Source organism: Ranitomeya variabilis, chromosome 2, assembly GCF_051348905.1.
Source record: "Ranitomeya variabilis isolate aRanVar5 chromosome 2, aRanVar5.hap1, whole genome shotgun sequence".
In the NCBI taxonomy this organism is placed as follows: Eukaryota; Metazoa; Chordata; class Amphibia; order Anura; family Dendrobatidae; genus Ranitomeya; species Ranitomeya variabilis.
In genome coordinates, this window is record NC_135233.1 from 722710896 (window position 1) to 722732240 (window position 21345).

At 44.3% G+C, this 21345-nt stretch overlaps 1 protein-coding gene across 9 annotated transcripts in view; it reads right to left on the minus strand.

The window, feature by feature from the left end:
• The window catches only part of FAM184A (family with sequence similarity 184 member A), a 313220-nt gene that overhangs the window by 29877 nt on the left and 261998 nt on the right, over positions 1 to 21345 (minus strand). For 5 of the 9 annotated variants that reach the window (XM_077289547.1, XM_077289544.1, XM_077289542.1 and 2 more), the window contains 2 exons: positions 5684 to 5725; positions 1728 to 1940 (listed from right to left, as the gene is read on the minus strand). In XM_077289547.1, coding sequence (XP_077145662.1) covers positions 1728 to 1940; positions 5684 to 5725 — 255 coding nt within the window. The remainder of the gene's footprint in view (positions 1 to 1727; positions 1941 to 5683; positions 5726 to 21345) is intronic. The other 4 variants (XM_077289549.1, XM_077289548.1, XM_077289545.1 and 1 more) reach the window with 1 other exon arrangement.

Genomic DNA, 21345 nt, shown 5'->3' on the forward strand with positions numbered 1-21345 from the left:
TTCCTGCACTGGATGTGTCAGTGCCGGCCGTAAAGCAGAGTACAGCGGTGACGTCACCGCTCTGCTTTAGGGCTGGCGCTTACACAGTGCAGGGAAGCGGACGCCGGGGGACGCGACAGACACCGGAATGTAAGTATGTAGTGTTTGGTTTTTTTTACATTTACACTGGTAACCAGGGTAAACATCGGGTTACTAAGCGCGGCCCTGCGCTTAGTAACCCGATGTTTACCCTGGTTACCCGGGGACTTCGGCATCGTTGGTCGCTGGAGAGCTGTCTGTGTGACAGCTCTCCAGCGACCACACAACTACGAAACAGCGATGCTGCAGCGATCGGCATCGTTGTCTATATCGCTGCAGCGTCGCTTAATGTGACGGTACCTTTAGTGTCCGGCCCAAATTTTTCAAATCTGACCAGTGTCACTTTAAATGGTAATAATTCTAGAATGCTTCAACAGATCTCATTGATATTGAAACAGTTTTTTTTTTTCCCTGACACATTGTACTTTATGTTAATGGTAAATTTATGCCAATATTTTGTTTTTATTTATAAAAAAATCTGAAATTTTTCTAAAAATTTGCAATGTTCAAACTTTGAATGATTAGCCCTTTAATCCAGACAGTATCCCTATATAAAAGTCATTAAATAACATTTCCCTTATGTCTGCTTTACATCAGCACCATTTTTAAAATATCCTTTTATTTTGTTAGGATGTTAGAAGGTGTAACAATGTAGCAGCAATTTTTCATTTTTTCAAGGAAATTTACAAAACTTACTTTTTTGGGGGACCTGTTCAGTTTTGAAGTGACTTTGGCAGACCTATATGTTGTAAAATCCCCAAAAGTGAGACCATTTTAAAAAAGTCCACCTCAAGGTATTCAAGACTACTGTCATGAAGTTTATTAACCCTTCAGGTGCTTTTCAGTAATTAATACAAAGTTGCATGGCTGGAAGGAAAAATATTATTTTTACAACCTAAATGTTGCTAACTGCTGAACAAGTCACTATAGACGAGAGACTCTAAGGCCGCTATTTAGCCATGAATTACCATGGCAAACATCAGGACCACGTGATCAAGATCTCGAGGTGCTGATGGGGTTAAAGAGGGAACCCCCCACTTTGTTAACCATTTAGTTGCCGTAATCACATTTGAAAACAGCATCTAAGGGGTTAAAAACCATGGTTGGTACCAAAACCAATCAAGGCTGATGCAGCAAGGTGTCAGCTATAGTGTGCAGTCGACAGCTGCTGCATTTTCATCAGTTGGCGGATGCCATTGTCTGATATGTGAGGTAAATAAAAAGACGTATTGGTGGTCACTAGGGGGTTTTAAGCAAGATTGAAAATTATCATAATAGTGAATTATCTTTTAAAATAACAGATTTTGGCAGAGACCTCCTGACGCATGCATAGAAGTCGGCACTGATAAGTCAAGTCTCATATGTCCAAATCCCCAGCTACAAATAGGAATTTAAGCTGAGTAATTCTAGTTTCCGCAAACACTTTATTATTGAGTTGTACACTACGTTGTAAAATCCCAGTTATGTATAATAATATAGAATTATGGGAACCACTAGACTAAAGGTAGACCTCCTGCCGGGATAATACTAAGCGCAGAGAATAAAATATCAAAAATCCCGATGGGTGTGCAATGGAAGTGGCACTGAAGGACCAGGCTAAGTAATATATCTAAAAAAAGAAGTAGAAAATATTAGTAAGTGGCGCTTACTTTCTGTTCTCGATCCTTTGCCTCCTCCATACTTTGGAACGCTATGATGTGCGCTTCCTGCAGTGACTTCTGCCTCTGCTGATGCTCCTTCTCCAACTCTTGGAGCTCTCGGGTTAGACGCTGGCGCTCTTGACCGAACTGTGACTGCAGCTGCTGCAAGGCGTTCTGGGACTGGCACAGCTGCATCTCAAGGTTCTGTTTCAGCAACGAGATCTAACGTAGCAAAAAGATATTCAGACAAAAAAAGGCACAAAACAGAATGACGGAATAAGTGGAGGAAAATATGCTGCGATCGCAGCTGTACATTTCCATATAAATGAGCGTCACTTTCTCTTTCCAGTGCTCATCTTTTGTCAGCAACCAGAGGATTAGCTATATTAAAATCCACAGGAAGACTTTCATTGCTGCTATTTTAACAGAAGTGAGAACTATATAAGTCATGGCTATTAAAATCAGCCTTGTACTGGTGATGAAGCCCTTGGCTTGTTTTAAGTGCTGGAGTTTAAAGCCCAATTCATCTAATTCTTAACAGTAATGTTAGCAATCTATGGCAAATATAAAGAATCCCACTTCAAGCCTTGTGTCATACATTTACAAAACAGATCTAGGAAGCCCTTAACAAATCCTCAGCCATTGTGAGAACAAAAGGGACTATAATTTCTATTGGTTTCCATTGGTTCTCACTGGTCTATCTAAAGATGCCCAAAACACGTTGAAAAGCTAGCAGGACAGCTATCTCTCTCGACTGCCCCATACACATGAGCACGCAGCTCACCCGAGCATTCATGTGTTCTGTATGGGGAGAGTAGAGCAAGTCGCCATCAGACACCTCTGGCAGATGCCAATGGAGCTAAGGAACAAAAAGCATTGGGTGTAGGAAATCAAGCTCCCTGATCCTCGACTCCTCCAATATATTCAATTTGGGGGATAGGGACTGCATACACATTGAATGCTCATCCGCTCTACTTGAAACTGTCCAGATTGGCCACTTTATACACAAGAGGTTACACTTTAAATGGGATTTCTCGTTATAGGTTGCTGGCCTACATTTGCCTTCACTGGGTTAAAAGAATAAAATAAGCTGTTCTTCACTCTTCCTGGGTCCAGCATTGCCTCTTTCTGCCATTGCTATACAGGCTGCAGCACATTACGAGTCACTGAAATCATTGGCGGCAACGATCATGTGTGCTGTTTTCATGATGTCATCGCTGTAGGCAGTAAATAGAGACTGGAGCAGCAGTGGAGAGGCAGTGCTGGACCTGGGGAGGGTAAGTAATATCTGATTTTATTACTATGTATGTTAACCCAGAGCAGACCATTAGAGGCCAGTAACCCTTTATTGGAAAATCACCTAAAATTTGCTAAACCGAAATTAGTCTATTACCTCTCATAGATATGACACTGTAGACCCAGAGCCGCTCAACTTCCAGTAAATGGCACTTTACAAATACAAAATTTCAACTTTTCCAACTTTTATTCTACCTTTACTCTTCCAGAACAGTATGCCATTAAAGCGTAACCATCATTTTCATTTTTAATTGATAAATCAATAGTACACTTTAAAATAATCAACTCTGTAGAATATCTGAACAGTCATTCTCAAAATTGTCAATTGTCGGGTAAAATCTGTATTCAGCGAAGACGAATTCTTATATTACTGAGATAAGAGATGGCAGTTGCCGTTGATGAGATTCTATGGGGAGGAAGGAGCTGGATGCGGAGGTAGGGAATATTTCCCCGGTTTACTGTACTGACATCTAATCTTTCATTTGACCACAAAAGATGTACAGGGGATCAGACCTCCCGAATGTAATGTACAAGGGGCCTAAGCCAACATGACATAGCTAAAACACTGAAAGCCTGGTTTACTCTACCAGTCTGAACTAAATCCAAAATAAGTCGAATGCATTTGTCTAGTAATAAGTTGAATGCATTTGTATTAGTCTTTATAAAAATCACTGCCCCATGAATATTAGCAAAATTATCAACAAAGAATCTTTTATACTTTCTAATTAAAAGACACCAAAAGTAAGAAGCTGATAAACGTATTAAGAGATTGCTGACATCATTTAAACATGAGTCTAATGTTTCTGGAGACTATAAAACATGTTTCTTCCTTTCAGTTAGTAATCCCATTAAGGAACAACATTGTCAGCTTTTCCTCATTCTGAAAAGGATGATAACAAAGAGCAATAGAATATATACAGTAAATGCCCCCGACATACACTTTAAATGAATGTTCAGCCGATTGTTCAGCCAGCAGCTATTTCCCGACTCTCACATACACAGGCATGCTCAGCTGGTCGAGAAATCCTGGGTTTCTATACGAGATAGTCACTGCCAGACATTTCTGGCAGCAGCTTACCTCTTAGAGAACAAAAGGATCAGCAGTCCAAAATCGGACATGCAGGATCCTAGCCCCAGACATCATCCAAGAGGGGACACTCAGAACTCGCCCATACATTAGACCGTTGGCCGAACTCATTAATATCGGCGGGAGCGGTCCTTTACTGGATTTAACAAGCACTGATTGGCAGCATATGGATTTTTGTTCGCTTCCATTTTTATGCAGCAATTTTCATGAGACATGTATATGTATAATTGTTCAGGCATTCATTAGTTTCCCTACCTGCATACACTGTACAATAATGTATGCATAAAAGATTAATTACCAACAACCAGCAGCCTTTTTAGAGAATTAGGAGCATGTCACCACTACCGTGCGCCTCCATCAAGAATCTATCCCAGTCCAACTGGAGAAATATTGCTGCCAAAATGTACACCACAAAAGTGTTGTATGTTTGGGGTTTTTTACATGGCAGGTTTTGCCACGCCTCATCCAGCTCAACAGTCAAATTGCAAAAACACCTTAATGAACCAGGCCCTGTAGCTAACAATTATCCACAGACACGTGAACCCTTTCCCCTAAAATAGAATTTCATGTTTTCCACTGTCTGGTAGAAATCTATTGCAATAGGAGCTGCAGAAAGAACTGACTGATATGAAGGAGCATTTCTGAGATGGCTATTTATCAATGCCAGGCCTCCACGGACTGCCAACATTACAGAACAAATGTGTCACAAAGATGAAATCCCGAGAAAAGCCAGTGTTTTCCCTAGACGGCATGTTTTGTTTTTCATTAGCCAAATAGTTGGAAGTCTCTACATAACAAACATGGCAACTCATCAAAAAAGATCCACCTAATAGAATTTAATTGGTTGCTCTGGTCGTCTGAACATCTTTTTGGTGATACAATTATGAAATCTCTCCTGTCAATCTCGTCAGCTTTGTTTGCTCTTTATTGGATGAGAGGACATACAGTAATTGCTGACTCCGACCAATGCTTTGGATGATAAGGACACAATGACCTTAGGCTTCTCCAGTGGTTTGTCTTCTCAACTGACTCATTACATCAGAATATTTTCCCAATGTACCAGTCGATGTCATCCCTCGATGCATGGCTTCCTTCCCAGAATATTACATAATGCAATTATTACATATTGTTTGTATTTACAAAGCGAAACATGCATTTACTAAAGCGAACCCTACTATATCTCATGCTTGAAAGGTATTAGCCTTGGGCCTGAAGGCAAAACAGTGATCTTACAGGATTTTCACTTCTATCATTAAAGCCATGTAAGATTTATGTGCTGCTTATCGATTACGTTGTAGCAGAATTCGACTCATGCTTGCCCTGCACATAGCCAGCCACCCAGCCTTCTGTAACATCACAAAGCAAATGCTGAGCGTACCACTGCCAAAGCAAACTAATGGGACTGTGAGGTCTGATGTGTGCTGCTGTGCAATCAATGCGTTCCTCTGCTGCTGATCTACTGCTGACATTGATTTCCAATGGGTACACAATACACACAGTAAACCTGAATGGCAGCAAGCAATCTGCAAATGATAACGCTAGCATGCGTCCGCATCCAGGCTGTACACCAAAGCTGACTTACATTACTGATGGATTTATGTAAAGCTTCACCCAGAGAGTGCCGCTATGAAAAGAAGATCACACAAGTAAAGGAAAGCACTAAGGAAAAGAAAGTAGGACACATAGGGAACAGAGAGAACAGTAGTTATGCACAGAACACACGCGTATGACATATGTACATAACAGACGTGTCATTGGTGAGGATTACAGGCAGTGATGTAAACTAAAGCTGATAGTCTGACATAAAAGGCTGAACATGAACCTTTTATGGCTTGTTATATACATGTTAGATAACAGAATATACACATAACATGACACTGTATGTGAAAGATTTATGGTAGTAATTACTGCAACTGAAAAGGAGTCTAACATTCACAACAATTAAAATGAAACTACTTATAAAGTATGTAGGGGACTTGGCCCTTAATAGAATTATTCCTCTAGTATAGATCACTAGATGGTGGCCCGATTCTAACGTATCGGGTATTCTAGAATATGTAGGTACTATATAGCACAGGCTACGTACTATATTGCACAGTGACGTAGTATATAACACAACCAACGTAGTATATAACATAGCTACGTAGTATATAACAGAGCTACGTAGTATATAACATAGCTACAGGTAGTATATAACAGAGCTACGTAGTATGTAACACAGTGTACGTAGTACATAGCAGAGCTACGTTGTATATAACACAGCCACGTAGTATATAACATAGCCACGTAGTGTATTGCACAGGTATGTAGTATATTGGTCAGCCACGTAGTATATAGCAGAGCCACGTAGTATATAACATAGCCATGTAGTATATTGTAGAGGCACGTAGTATATTGCATAGCTACGTAGTATATTGCACAGCCACATAGTATATAATAGAGCCACGTAGTATACTGCACAGTCGACGTAGTATATAACAGAACCGACACAGCCACATAGTATATTGCACAGCTACGTAGTATATAACACAGAGCACGTAGTATATTGCACAGCCACGTAGTATATTGGACAGTCACGTTGTATATTGCACAGTCACGTTGTATATTGGCCAGCTACATAGTATATAGCACAGAGATGTAGTATATAACAGAGCCCATGCAGTATGTATCACAGCCCACGTAGTATATAGCAATGTGGGCACTATATGCGTGGCTAAAAAAGACTTAAAATAAAAAAAGAATCATATACTCACCTTCCGAAGGCCCCTTGAAGTCCTGGCGCCTGTGTGCGGTGCACGCGGCAGCTTCCGGTCCCAGGGTTGGTATGAGCAAAGGACCTGTGATGAAGTCGCGGTCACATGACCGTGATGTCATGGCAGGTCCTTCTCGCATAGCATCCTTGGCACCGGAACCTGCCGCTTGCACTGCCGAGGACAGCGCGCGACGTCAGAAGGTGAGAATAACCTTTTTTTAATTATTATTATTATTATTTGTAACATTAGATCTTTTTACCATTGATGCTGCATACGCAGCATCAATAGTAAAAAGTTGGTCACACAGGGTTTATAGATGCGTTAACGGAGTGCGTTACAACGCGGTCCGTTAACGCTGGCATTAACCCTGTGTGAGCGCTCAGGGCTGACTGCAGGGCAGTAAAGCAGCGGCCATTTCGCTGCCAGACTATGGCCGTCGCTGATTGGTCGTGGCAATGGTCGTGGGCGTTTTGCCACGACCAATCAGCGACTTGGATTTCCATGACAGACAGAGGCCGTGACCAATGAATATCCGTGACAGACAGAAAGACAGACAGAAAGACGGAAGTGACCCTTAGACAATTATATAGTAGATAGATTTCAGTGGTTTAGTTGCCAGAAAAAAAAAATTGATATGCAAATAAGGGGGCTTTGGAATATTTACTTGCATGAGATTGTTTTGCTGGCAAGTTCATGAATGTCTGCAAGTCACATTGAAATGAATGGGACCAGTCACAAATATTTCTGTGCAGAGTGTGACTATGTCCAAAAGGTATGTTCACACACAACAGATTTGTTGCAGAAAGGTTCATAAATTGGCTTGGCAGATACAGTACATATGCATATGCTGGTTTCCATCCACCACTCAGATTTATCGAAAATATTTTAAATTAAGTTTGTCACTCCACAGCACTATTCATACAAGTATGTAGGGGAATTAGCCATTAAAAAGGGTCTATCACTTACTCAAAAAATTGAGTAAGCACCTTAAATCTCTGAGCTTTCCTGATTCTGCCACTCTATTCCATTTTGCACTGCATCACTATATTGCAGAGGTATTCACATTTACGGTATTTGTTTTGGAGTACAATATGTCCAATCTCTGGTTGTAGTGCAACTGGGTGAGTCTACAGTCTTCTCTGAGCTTGTAAGCTTTTACCCTTACCACACGCTGTGAATCACAGCTCAGCATCTGGTCTTGCAGTCTCTGCGATGTCGAGCAGCATCTGGGAGGGAGGGTGTGAAAACACATACCCCTAGAAAAAAAACTGTAGAATTATCCAATTGCACTACTAACAGAGATTTCACATATTGCAAACCAAAAGCAATAAATGTGAATATCTCTGCAATGGAGCGATATAGCGCAAAATGCAAAAATGCATCAGAATCAGGGGAGTTTCGGGATTTTTACAAGACATTGACAGTAACTCAATTTATTTGTGCAAGAGACAGGTCCTTTTTAATATCATACCCAAAGAAAACAATTTAGTTATTTAGTTGCAAGAAAAAAAAAAATTTGTTCGCACCTCGCCACCTGTGCACTCGAGCCAATCCCATCCCACCTCCTCCCCAACCTCACCACCACCATTTTCCCATCCCTAACCCACCTCTACAACCTATCACTAACTTCTGGCACCTTCCCTTCTGCTTTCAAACATGCCACAATCACGCCTATTCTTAAAAAGCCAACCCTCGATCCAACTGCTATGTCCAGCTATCGCCCAATATCGCTGCTCCCATTCGCTTCCAAACTCCTGGAGCAGCACGTCAACGCTGAACTTTCCTCTCACTTCTCATCTAACTTGCTCTTTGACAATCTACAATCTGGTTTCTGCCCCATCACTCAACTGAGACAGCCCTGACCAAAATCACTAACGACCTACTTACAGCCAAAGATAACGGACAATACTCTGTACTACTCCTTCTAGACCTGTCCTCTGCTTTCGATACAGTTGACCACTGCCTCCTACTACAGATCCTCTCCTCCTTTGGCATCAAAGATCTCGCCCTATCCTGGATCTCCACGTACCTTTCCAACCGCACATTCAGTGTCTCCCACTCCCACACTACCTCCTCATCCCACCCTCTCTCTGTTGGAGTCCTCCAAGACCCTGTTCTAGGACCCCTACTCTTCTCAATCTATACACTTGGCCTGGGACAACTCATAAAGTCTCATGGTTTCAAGTACCACCTTTATGCTGATGACACTCAGATCTACCTTTCTGGCCCAGACGTCACTGCTCTGCTGTCCAGAATCCCGGAGTGTCTATCAGCCATAGCCTCCTTCTTCTCCTCTCGCTTCCTCAAACTCAATGTGGACAAATCTGAACTCATCATCTTTCCTCCATCCCATAGATCTTCCTTACGTGACCTATCTATTGCATTTAACGACATCACGCTTTCCCCTGTACCGGAAGTCCGCTGTCTCGGAGTAATCTTTGACTCTGCCCTGTCCTTCAAACCGCACATCCAAGCTCTCTCCACCTCCTGTCGCCTCCAGCTCAAAAATATCTCCAGAATCCGTCCTTTCCTCAACCGTCAATCTACTAAAATGCTTGTGCATGTGCAGCGCCCCAGAGTCCTGGTCGTTGCAGTACTGTGGCTCCGCCACTATGGGGAGCCATGGTGCGTCCGATGGCACTGAAGGAGTTCATCTGATCAGGTATCACAGACACCAATACATTTCACAGCCGGGCCTCCGGGGGGAGCTAAGGGTGCTATTCATTAGGCCACTCCCCACCATAGTGGGTAAACTGGGGGTCAGGCAGGAAGTTAGATCAGAAAGCTGACTGGGTTGGAACCAGGCAACACCTTGTGGCAGAGGGTGTTGTAGGGGAAGATACAGTAGGGTCTCTGTCAGGGGTGGGATCCTGACAGAGGCTTGGCAACGAGAACGAACGTAACGGGACCGTGCCTGCTCCGGGTAGCGGCGGTGCCCAAGAAAGGATTAGAAGAGAGATAGATTGTGCTGAGTGAGAAACGGGATCACGCAAAGGAGAAATACCAGTAGGAGTCGTGCTGTAAGACCGAAGCAACATCCTACTGAGGCGCACTACCGGTGGCCGGAACGCCGAGGGAGTAGAATAACATTCAGCTTCAAGCAATACTCCAAACAGCGGCAGGACAGTCAGTCTCAGGCGGGCTGTCTAACTCAAATCACCTATGAAGTCTTGGGAGGCAATTGTGGGAGAGGGGCGTCTCTAGGGTCCCGGAAGAACTCCAGGCCTACCCGTCAAACGGGTGCCGTTCCTACCCGAACCTCAGGGAGGGACGGAGGATTAGCAGAACATCATCTAGTCGAGTTGTGAGGGAACATCAGAAACAGACACAACAGTTGTGGGGTACTTTCCGTAAGCACAGCAGGGAAGGACTACAACACATAGCGCTAGGGGGAAGACTCAGATTTCCTCCTGTGAAGAGAACTCTGGAAGTGTCATTGGACCGGCCGGACTTGCGCAGCCTGGTGAGCCGTATTCTGGATTGAGGACTCAGAGATCTTCAGTAAAGAGGTAAAGAGACTGCAACCTGGTGTCCTTGTTATTTACCGCGACTTGCACCCCACAACTGCACCGTTACAACACCACTTATTGCACCGGACGTCCCCCACTGACAGACAGGGCCACGGACCGGGTCTAGCCACCGTGACAACCCCAGGACTGAGACCCAGAGGCCCGGCTCCGGGTACCCCTCGGCCCTGCGGCGGTGTGGGGGCGCTCCACATGCCCTCATCATCTCCCGCCTTGACTACTGCAACATCCTTTTCTGTGGCCTCCCTGGTAACACCCTTGCACCTCTCCAGTCCATCCTTAACTGCTGCCCCACTAATTCATCTCTCTCCTCACTACTCCTCTGCTTACCCCCTCTGCAAATCTCCCACTGGCTCCCATTCTCTCAGCGTATCCAGTTCAAATTACTAATACTGACCTACAAAGCCATCCATAACCTGTTTCCTCCATATATCTCTGAACTAATCTCCCGATATCTTCCCTCACATAATCTCCGATCCTCCCAAGACCTCCTTCTCTCCTCCACACTTATTCGCTCCTCATCCAACCGCCTCCAAGACTTTTCCCTAATATCCCCCATCCTCTGGAATTCTTTGCCCCAACACGTCTGACTATCAACCACATTTGGATCTTTCAGATGGAACCTGAAAACCCAGCTCTTCAGGAAAGCCTACAGCCTGCACTGACCCCGCTGCCTCCTCATCACTACCGGAGATACTGCCTCACCAACACCGGAGCTCCTGTAACCCTCAACCAATTGTCTCCTTCCCCATAATCCTGTAGAATGTAAGCCCGCAAAGGCAGGGTCCTCGCCTCTGTATCAGTCTGTCATTGTTAGTTTGTTTACTGTGATATCTGTAATTTGTATGTAACCCCTTCTCATGTACAGCACCATGGATTCAATGGTGCTATATAAATAAATAATAATATGTAAAAGAGGTAGCTTTAGTGAACCTTGGGTTTGGCCAATGGGACAGGGCACCATTACACTCCTTCAGTTTGTATTCTGAGTACTTTTTCATATGTCAGTTGACAGCACTCTAGCAGCCACTCTCTGAACTCAGTCAGCATCTCAGTACCTCCATAGTGACAGTACAGGAATCTAGCCATGCTCAGTGTCAGTGTGTGCTCTCATTACTGGCTCCTGTCTGCAGTACATTACCAAATGGCAGTTGTAGATAGGAGCCACTGATAAGTGAGCACACTGTCACTGTGAGAGTGGTGTGCTGCTGAGCTCCTGCAGTGTCATTGTCCACTCTCATCGCTGGATCCTATCTTAAGCCACTTACCAGTACTGTACAGCAGACAGGATCCATCAATGAACGCACACACAAACACTGAGTAAGGCTTGGCTCTTGCGGTGTCACTGCGAATGTTCGGAGCTGCTGATTGACTGCAGGCAGCACTCAGTAAGCAAATTTAGGGGCGTAAAGTTGCACTGAGCTCTTAGGCCTCTTTCACACTTCCGTTTTTTACAATCAGTCACAATCCTTCAAAATGTTGAAAAGACGGATCCTGTGTAGATTGTAGATTTTTTTGATGGATCCGTAGCATTTTCCAAGCGATCTGTAGCATTGCTTGGAAAACTGATTGACAGGTTGGTCACACTTGTCAAACATAGTGTTGGACAAGTGTGACCAACTTTTTACTATTGATGCTGCCTATGCAGCATCAATAGTAAAAAGATGTAATGTTAAAAATAATAAAAAAATAAAAAATCTTGATATTCTCACCATCCGGCGGCCCTTGCAGCCTTCCCGATGCTTGTGATGCTCCCGTTCCCAGTAATGCCTTGCAAAATGACCAGCAATGCATTACTGGGAACAGGAGCATCGCGAGCATCGGGAACGCTGCGGGACGCCACAAAGTGAGAATATCAAGATTTTTTATTTTTTTTAATTATTTTTAACATTATGTCTTTTTATTATTGATGCTGCTTAGGCAGCATCAATAGTAAAAAGAGAGAGAGAGTGAGAGAGAATTTCCCTGACGGGAAATTCCTCCAGGCATGCTCAGTTTGAAAAGACGGAACCCGTCGGTGGATTCCTGCTTTTGACACTAGGCTTCCATTATAGCCAATGACGGACGGTGCAGGATCCGTCACTGAGCAATTTTCCGACGTGCACAAAAAAAGTTCCTCTGTGCGTTGTCTCCGCCCAACGGACAGCGATTTTACGACGGATCCAGTGCAAGACGGATGAAACGGAAGGCCATCCATCACAATCCGTCGCTACTACAAGTCTATGAGAAAAAAAACGGATCCAGCAGAAACATTTGCTGGATCCATTTTTTTCACAAAACGACGCACTGTGATGGAAAAAGAAAGACGGAAGTGTGAAAGATGCCTTAGACTGGATGTGTTGATTACAAGTACTTGTATTTTCTAACATGGAAGTAACAAAGCAAGTAGATGGTAAAATTGTCAATATTGGATATTAACCCCTTAACGACCGCCGATACGCCTTTTAACGGCGGCAGTTAAGGGTACTGTGGAAAAAGTGAATAGCGCCCCCCAGAGTCGGATTTTCTCTGGGGTCTCGGTTGCTGGGGTAGCCGAGACCCCAAAGAACATGATCAGAGTCAGTTTTTACCGACCCCTGTTTTGCGATAGCCGATAATTAACTGTTTACCGCAAAAAAAAAAGCGATGTGTCATTCTCTGTCCTATGATGTGATCGCACATCAGAGGACAAAGAAATAGGGGGATTCGGGGACCCTAATATTCTTACCGGTATCCCTGGGTCCTCCTGCGTCCCCTCCTGGCCGCCGGCTTCTTCATCCGGTAAGAAAATGGCGGGCACATAAGCAGTGCGCCCGCCATGATCTGCCGGCCGGCAGCTAGAGGAGTTGGGCTAAAGCTAGGGTTAGGGTTGGGGCTAAAGTTAGGGTTAGGGCAAGGGTTAGGGCTAAAGTTAGGGCTAGGGTTAGGGTTGGGGCTAAAGTTAGGGCTATGGTTGGGGCTAAAGTTAGGGCTAGGGTTGCGGCTAAAATTAGGGTTAGGGTTTGGATTAGGGTTGGTATTAGGGTTAGGGTTTGCATTAGGGTTACGTTTGGGATTAGGGTTAAGGTTAGGGTTGGGATTAGGGATGTATTGGGATTAGGGTTAGGTTTGAGGTTAGGGTTGAGATTAGGATTAGGGGTGTGTTGGATTTAGGGTTTTGATTAGGGTTATGATTAGGGTTAGGATTAGGGTTGTTTTGGGGTTAGGGTTGTGATTATCGTTAGGGTTGTGATTAGGATTATGGATCGGGTTGGGATTAGGGTTAGGGGTGTGTTGGGGCTAGGGTTGGAGTTACAATTGGGGGGTTTCCACTGTTTAGGTACATCAGGGGATCTCCAAACGCCACAGCCAATTTTGCGCTCAAAAAGTCAAATGGTGCTCCCTCCCTTCTAAGCTCTGCCGTGCGCCCAAACAGTGGTTTACCCCCACATATGGGGCATCAGCGTACTCGAGATAAATTGGACAACAACTTTTGGGGTCCAATTTCTCCTGTTACCCTTGTGAAAATAAAAATTGGGGGCTAAAATATCTTTTGTGGAAAAAAAAATATTTTTTATTTTCACGACTCTATATTATAAACTTCTGTTTAGCAATTGGGCATTTAAAGTTCTCACCACACATCTAGATAAGTTCCTTGGGGGGTCTAGTTTCCAAAATGAGGTCACTTGTGGGGGGTTTCTACTGTTTAGGTACATCAGGGGAGCTGCAAACGCAACATAATGCCCGCAGACCATTCTATCAAAGTCTGCATTCCAAAACGGCGCTCCTTCCCTTCCGAGCTCTGCCATGCGCCCAAACAGTGTTCCCCCCCACATATGGGGTATCAGCCTACTCAGCATAAATTAAACAATAAATTTTGGGGTCAAATTTCTCCTGTTACCCTTGTGAAAATAAAAATTTGGGGTGAAAAGATCATTTTTGTGGAAAAAATATGTTTTTTTTATTTTCATGGCTCTACATTATAAACTTCTGTGAAGCAGTTGGGGATTCATAGTGCTCATCACACATCTAGATAAGCTCTTTGGGGGGTCTAGTTTCCAAAATGGGGTCACTACTGTTTAGGTACATCAGGAGCTCTGCAAATGCAACATGATGCCCGCAGACCATCCAATCAAAGTCTGCATTCCAAGCGGCGCTCCTTCCCTTCCGAGCCCCGATGTGTGCCCAAACAGTGCCCCTCCACACATGGGGTATCAGCATACTCAGGACAAACTGGTCAAGAAATTGTGGGGTCCAATGTCTCCTGTTACCCTTGACAAAATAAAAAATTGCAGGCTAAAAAATCATTTTTGAGGGAAAAAAAAGGATTTTTTATTTTCACGGCTCTACTTTATAAATTTCTGTGAAGCACTTGGGGGTTCAAAGTGCTCACCACACATCTAGATAAGTTCCTTAATGGGTCTAGTTTCCAAAATGGTGTCATTTGTGGGGGGTTTCCACGGTTTAGGCACATCAGGGGCTCTCCAGACGCGACATGGAGTCCGATCTCAATTCCAGCCAATTCTACATTGAAAAAGTCAAACGGCACTCCTTCTCTTCCAAGCTCTGTGGTGCGCCCAAACAGTGGTTTACCCCCACATGTAGGGTATTGGCGTATTCAGGAGAAATTGCACAACAAAATTTATGGTTAAATTTCTGTTTTTACACTTGTGAAAATAAAAAAAAATTGGTTTTGAAGTAAAATGTTTGCAAAAAAAAAGTTAAATGTTCATTTTTTCCTTCCACATTGTTTCAGTTCCTGTGAAGCACGTAAAGGGTTAATAAACTTCTTGAATGCGGTTTTGAGCACCTTGAGGGGTGCAGTTTTTAGAATGGTGTCACACTTGGTTATTTTCTATCATATAGACCCCTCAAAATGACTTCAAATGTGATGTGGTCCCTAAAAAAAAAATGGTGTCTCTAGATCTCAATGACATAGAAAACCTTTGGAGGGAGTTGAAAGTCTGTGTTGACCAGCAACAGGCCCAAAACATCACTGCTCTAGAGGATCTCTGCATGGAGGAATGGGCCACCAACAGTGTGTGCCACCCTTGTGAAGACTTAGGGTACTGTCTCACATAACGATTTACCAACGATCACGACCAGCGATACGACCTGGCCGTGATCGTTGGTAAGTGGTTGTGTGGTCGCTGGAGAGCTGTCACACAGACCGCTCTCCAGCGACCAACGATGCCGAAGGCCCCGGGTAACCAGGGTAAACATCGGGTTACTAAGCGCAGGGCCGCGCTTAGTAACCCGATGTTTACCGTGGTTACCAGCGTAAAAGTAAAAAAAACCAAACAGTACACTCTCACATTCCGGTGTCTGTCCCTCGGCGTTCTGCTTCTCTGCACTGTGTCTGCGCCAGCCGGAAAGCACAGCGGTGACGTCACCGCTGTGCTCGCTTTCCGGCCGGCCGGCGCTCACAATGCAGAGAAGCAGAACGCCGGGGGACAGACACCGGAATGTAAGTATGTACTGTTTGTTTTTTTTTACTTTTACGCTGGTAACCACGGTAAACATCGGGTTACTAAGCGCGGCCCTGCGCTTAGTAACCCGATGTTTACCCTGGTTACAAGCGAACGCATCGCTGGATCGCTGTCACACACAACGATCCAGCGATGACAGCGGGAGATCCAGCGACGAAAGAAAGTTTCAAACGATCTGCTACGACGTACGATTCTCAGCGGGGTCCCTGATTGCTGCTGCGTGTCAGACACAGCGATATCGTATGGATATCGCTGGAACGTCACGAATCGTACCGTCATAGCGATGAAAATGCCACTGTGTGACGGTACCCTTACAGAAAAGGTTTGACCTCTGTCATTGCCAACAAAGGATATATAGCAAAATACTGAGATGAACTTTTGTTAATGACCAAATACTTATTTTCCACCATAATTTGCAAAATAAATCCTACCAAATCAGACAAGGTGATTTTCTGGATTTGTTTTCTCATTTTGACTCTCCTAGTTGTGGTCTACCTATGATGTCAATTACAGGCCTCTCTCATATTTTTAAGTGGGAGAACTTGCACAATTGGTGGCTGACTAAATACTTTTTTCCCCACTGTATTTTGGACAATTTTCAGCTATTTGATCCCATAATCTAATTTATACCTATATTTTTCTCACTTCACGAACACTGACTGTTGAGTGCTGATGCATCACACACAAATCGGATTACAAAAATATTTAAACACAGGTTATAATGTAACAAAATAGATAAAAAACCATGGGGGTGAATTCTTTCACAAACCACTGTATTGTTCTTCCACATTTTTCTGTGTCCACTCCTGCTATAAATGTACGAACGCAACCAATGAAATGTATGTAAGCAACCAATCATCCTTTGTAAAGTATATTTAAAATATTCACACATCACATGTATATAGTTTAAAAGCAATATTTCTATAAAACTCCCTGCCCTTCCTCTGTATCCCGTGACAATGAGCTGAACGATGGAAATGCATCTGCTGTGAGCCCTGGCTATGAGATGTTATTGCCGGGTGAATTTACCACTAAGCATTCACTTTGCTGGAGGGAAAATAAAGCATTTTACGTCTCCTACTGAAATCAATAGACCATCCTTGTAATTCAAAATCCACTAAGTCCCCCGGTGTTGTGAATTTGGATTCTGGGCTCCCCCGGTGGCCGCTTGTGGAATTGGACTTGTCATTCTCTTTCCTGTTTCACCTGATTCCATCAGTAGTGGGTGTCGCTATTTAAGCTCATTTCTCTGGTGGTTTCTTGCCGGTCAACAATGTTATCTGATGCCTCTCAGTGCTTGTTCCTGCTTCTAGACAACTACTGATAAGTTGGACTTTTGTCCATGTTTTGTTTTGCCTATTTGTTCCAGTTCGCAGCTGAAGTTTTGTTACTGTGTCTGGAAAGCTCTCGTCGATCAGGGATTGCTACTCTGGCGTTATGAGTTAATGCCAGAGTTTAAGGTAATCTCTGGATGGTGTTTTGTTAGTATTTTTCTGCTGACCATGAAAGTATACTATCTGTCTTCTGCTATCTAGTAAGCGGACCTCAAATTTGCTAAGACTATTTTCCTGCTGCGTTTGTTGTTTCATCTGAACTCACCGTCATTATATGTGGGGGGCTACTGTCTTCTTTGGAATATTTCTCTAGAGGTGAGCCAGGTCTTATATTTCCCTCTGCTAGCTATTTAGGTCTTAGGCCAGAGCTGGGCATCTAGCTATAAATAGGAAATGCTACCTGGCTATTTCTAGTTGCGCGGCAGGCTTAGTTCATGGTCAGTATAGTTCCATCTTCCGAGAGCTTGTCCCTCTATAGGCTTGCTATGATCTCTGCCTGCAGAGATCATGACAGTTTGACCGGCCCACTAAAGTGTTAAAGACCCAGGTTGAGAAAGGAGAGTTATAAGAAGTCTGCTGGAATTTTTTTTTTTTTTTTCCTCCAGTCTGCCTTGCTGCAGTCTTTTTTCTCTCTCTCCTCCTAATCTCTGTATGCTCTGTGTGCACCTGACAATAATGGATCTCCAGAGTGTAACTGCGGGTTTGAATAATCTCATCACGAAAGTACAAAATTTACAAGATTTTGTAGTACATGCTCCGGTATCTGAGCCGAGAATTCCTTTGCCGGAGTTCTTCACAGGGAATAGAGCTAGCTTCCAGAATTTCCGAAATAATTGTAAGCTTTATTTGTCCCTGAAGTCTCGTTCAGCTGGAGACCCTGCTCAGCAGGTTAGGATTGTGATTTCCTTGCTCAGGGGTGACCCTCAAGATTGGGCCTTCTCATTGCCAGCAGGGGATCCTGCGTTACGCGATGTGGATGCGTTTTTTCTGGCCTTGGGCTTGCTTTATGAGGAACCTCATTTGGAACTTCAGGCAGAAAAAACTTTGATGGCACTATCTCAGGGGCAAGACGAAGCTGAAGTTTTCTGCCAAAAATTCCGTAAATGGTCTGTGCTTACTCAGTGGAATGAGTGCGCCTTGGCGGCAACTTTCAGAGAAGGTCTCTCTGATGCCGTTAAGGATGTTATGGTGGGGTTCCCTTTGCCTGCAGGTCTGAATGAGTCCATGACAATGGCTATTCAGATTGATAGGCGTCTGCGGGAGCGCAAACCGATGCACCATCTGGCGGTGTCTATGGAAAAGACGCCAGAAAGTATGCAGTGTGATAGAATTCTGTCCAGGAGTGAGCGACAGAATTTTAGACGGAAGAATGGATTGTGTTTCTATTGTGGGGATTCTACTCATGTTATATCGGCATGCTCTAGGCGTACAAAGAAGCTTGATAAGTCTGTTTCCATTGGCACCATTCAGTCTAAGTTTATTTTGTCTGTAACCCTGATTTGCTCTTTGTCATCCATTGCCACGGACGCCTATATTGACTCTGGCGCCGCTCTGAGTCTTATGGATTGGTCCTTTGCCAATCGTTGTGGTTTTGATTTAGAGCCTTTGGAGACTCTTATTCCTCTGAAGGGGATTGACTCCACCCCATTGGCTAATAATAAACCACAATACTGGACACAAGTAACCATGCGTATCAATCCGGATCACCAGGAGATTATTCGTTTCCTGGTGCTGTATAATTTACATGACGATTTGGTACTGGGATTGCCATGGTTGCAGTCTCACAACCCAGTCTTGGACTGGAGAGCTATGTCTGTGTTGAGCTGGGGATGTAAGGGTATTCATGGGGACGTACCTTTGGTTTCTATTTCGTCGTCCATTCCCTCTGAAGTCCCTGAGTTCCTCTCTGATTATCAAGACGTCTTTGACGAACCCAAGCTTGGGTCGTTACCTCCGCACCGTGAGTGCGATTGTGCCATAGATTTGATACCGGGTTGTAAATATCCAAAGGGTCGTTTGTTTAATTTGTCTGTGCCGGAACATGCTGCTATGCGGGAATATATAAAGGAGTCTTTGGAAAAGGGACATATTCGTCCATCTTCTTCTCCCTTGGGAGCTGGGTTTTTCTTTGTCTCAAAAAAAGACGGCTCTTTGAGACCATGTATTGATTATCGGCTTCTGAATAAGATCACTGTTAAGTATCAATACCCATTGCCATTGCTTACTGATTTGTTTGCTCGTATAGAGGGTGCTAAGTGGTTCTCTAAAATTGATCTTCGTGGGGCGTATAATTTGGTGCGGATCAGGCAGGGGGATGAGTGGAAGACCGCATTTAATACGCCCGAGGGCCACTTTGAGTATTTGGTCATGCCTTTTGGTCTTTCTAATGCCCCTTCAGTTTTCCAGTCTTTTATGCATGATATTTTCCGCGATTTTCTGGATAAATTTATGATAATATATCTGGATGATATTCTGATTTTTTCTGATGACTGGGACTCTCATGTCCAGCAGGTCAGGAGAGTTTTTCAGGTTCTGCGGTCTAATTCTTTATGTGTGAAGGGGTCTAAGTGCGTTTTTGGGGTCCAGAAAATTTCCTTTTTGGGGTATATTTTTTCTCCCTCTTCCATTGAGATGGATCCCGTCAAGGTGCAAGCTATTTGTGACTGGACTCAGCCCTCCTCTCTTAAGGGTCTTCAGAGATTTTTGGGCTTTGCCAACTTTTACCGCCGATTTATTGCTGGTTTTTCGGATGTCGTTAAACCACTGACTGATTTGACCAGACAAGGCGCTGATGTTGCTAATTGGTCCCCTCATGCTGTAGAGGCCTTTCAGGAGCTTAAGCGCCGTTTTGCCTCTGCCCCTGTGTTGCGTCAGCCTGATGTGAATCTGCCTTTTCAGGTTGAGGTTGACGCTTCGGAGATCGGAGCTGGGGCAGTGTTGTCGCAGAAAGGTTCCGACTGCTCCGTCATTAGGCCTTGTGCCTTCTTTTCTCGCAAATTTTCGCCCGCAGAGCGGAATTATGATGTTGGGAATCGGGAGCTTTTGGCCATGAAGTGGGCGTTTGAGGAGTGGCGCCATTGGCTCGAGGGGGCTAGGCATCAGGTGGTGGTATTGACTGACCACAAAAATTTGATTTATCTTGAGACTGCCAGACGCCTGAATCCTAGACAGGCGCGCTGGTCTTTATTTTTTTCTCGCTTTAATTTTGTGGTGTCATACCTACCGGGTTCTAAGAATGTTAAGGCAGATGCCCTTTCTAGGAGTTTTGACCCGGACTCTCCTGGTAATTCTGAACCCACAGGTATCCTTAGGGAGGGAGTAATTTTGTCGGCCGTTTCTCCTGATCTGCGGCGGTCCTTGCAAGAGTTTCAGGCGGATAGACCGGATCGTTGTCCGCCTGATAGACTGTTTGTTCCGGATGATTGGACCAGCAGAGTCATCTCTGAGGTACATTCTTCTGCATTGGCAGGTCATCCCGGAATTTTTGGTACCAGGGATTTGGTGGCAAGATCCTTCTGGTGGCCTTCTCTGTCACGAGATGTGCGAGTCTTTGTGCAGTCATGTGACGTTTGTGCTCGGGCCAAGTCTTGTAGTTCTCGGGCTAGCGGACTGCTGTTGCCCTTGCCTATTCCTAAGAGGCCTTGGACACACATCTCGATGGATTTTATTTCAGATCTGCCTGTTTCCCAGAAGATGTCTGTCATCTGGGTGGTCTGTGACCGTTTCTCTAAAATGGTCCATTTGGTTCCTCTGCCCAAGTTGCCTTCTTCTTCTGAGTTGGTTCCTCTGTTTTTTCAGAATGTTGTCCGATTGCACGGTATTCCTGAGAATATTGTTTCTGACAGAGGTACCCAATTTGTGTCTAGATTTTGGCGGGCATTCTGTGCTAGGATGGGCATAGATTTGTCTTTTTCATCTGCTTTTCACCCTCAGACTAATGGCCAGACCGAGCGGACTAATCAGACCCTTGAGACATATCTGAGGTGTTTTGTCTCTGCTGACCAGGATGATTGGGTTGCTTTTTTGCCATTGGCAGAGTTCGCCCTCAATAATCGGGCCAGTTCTTCCACCTTGGTGTCCCCGTTTTTCTGTAATTCGGGGTTTCACCCTCGATTTTCCTCCGGTCAGGTGGAATCCTCGGATTGTCCTGGAGTGGATGCGGTGGTGGAGAGATTGCATCACA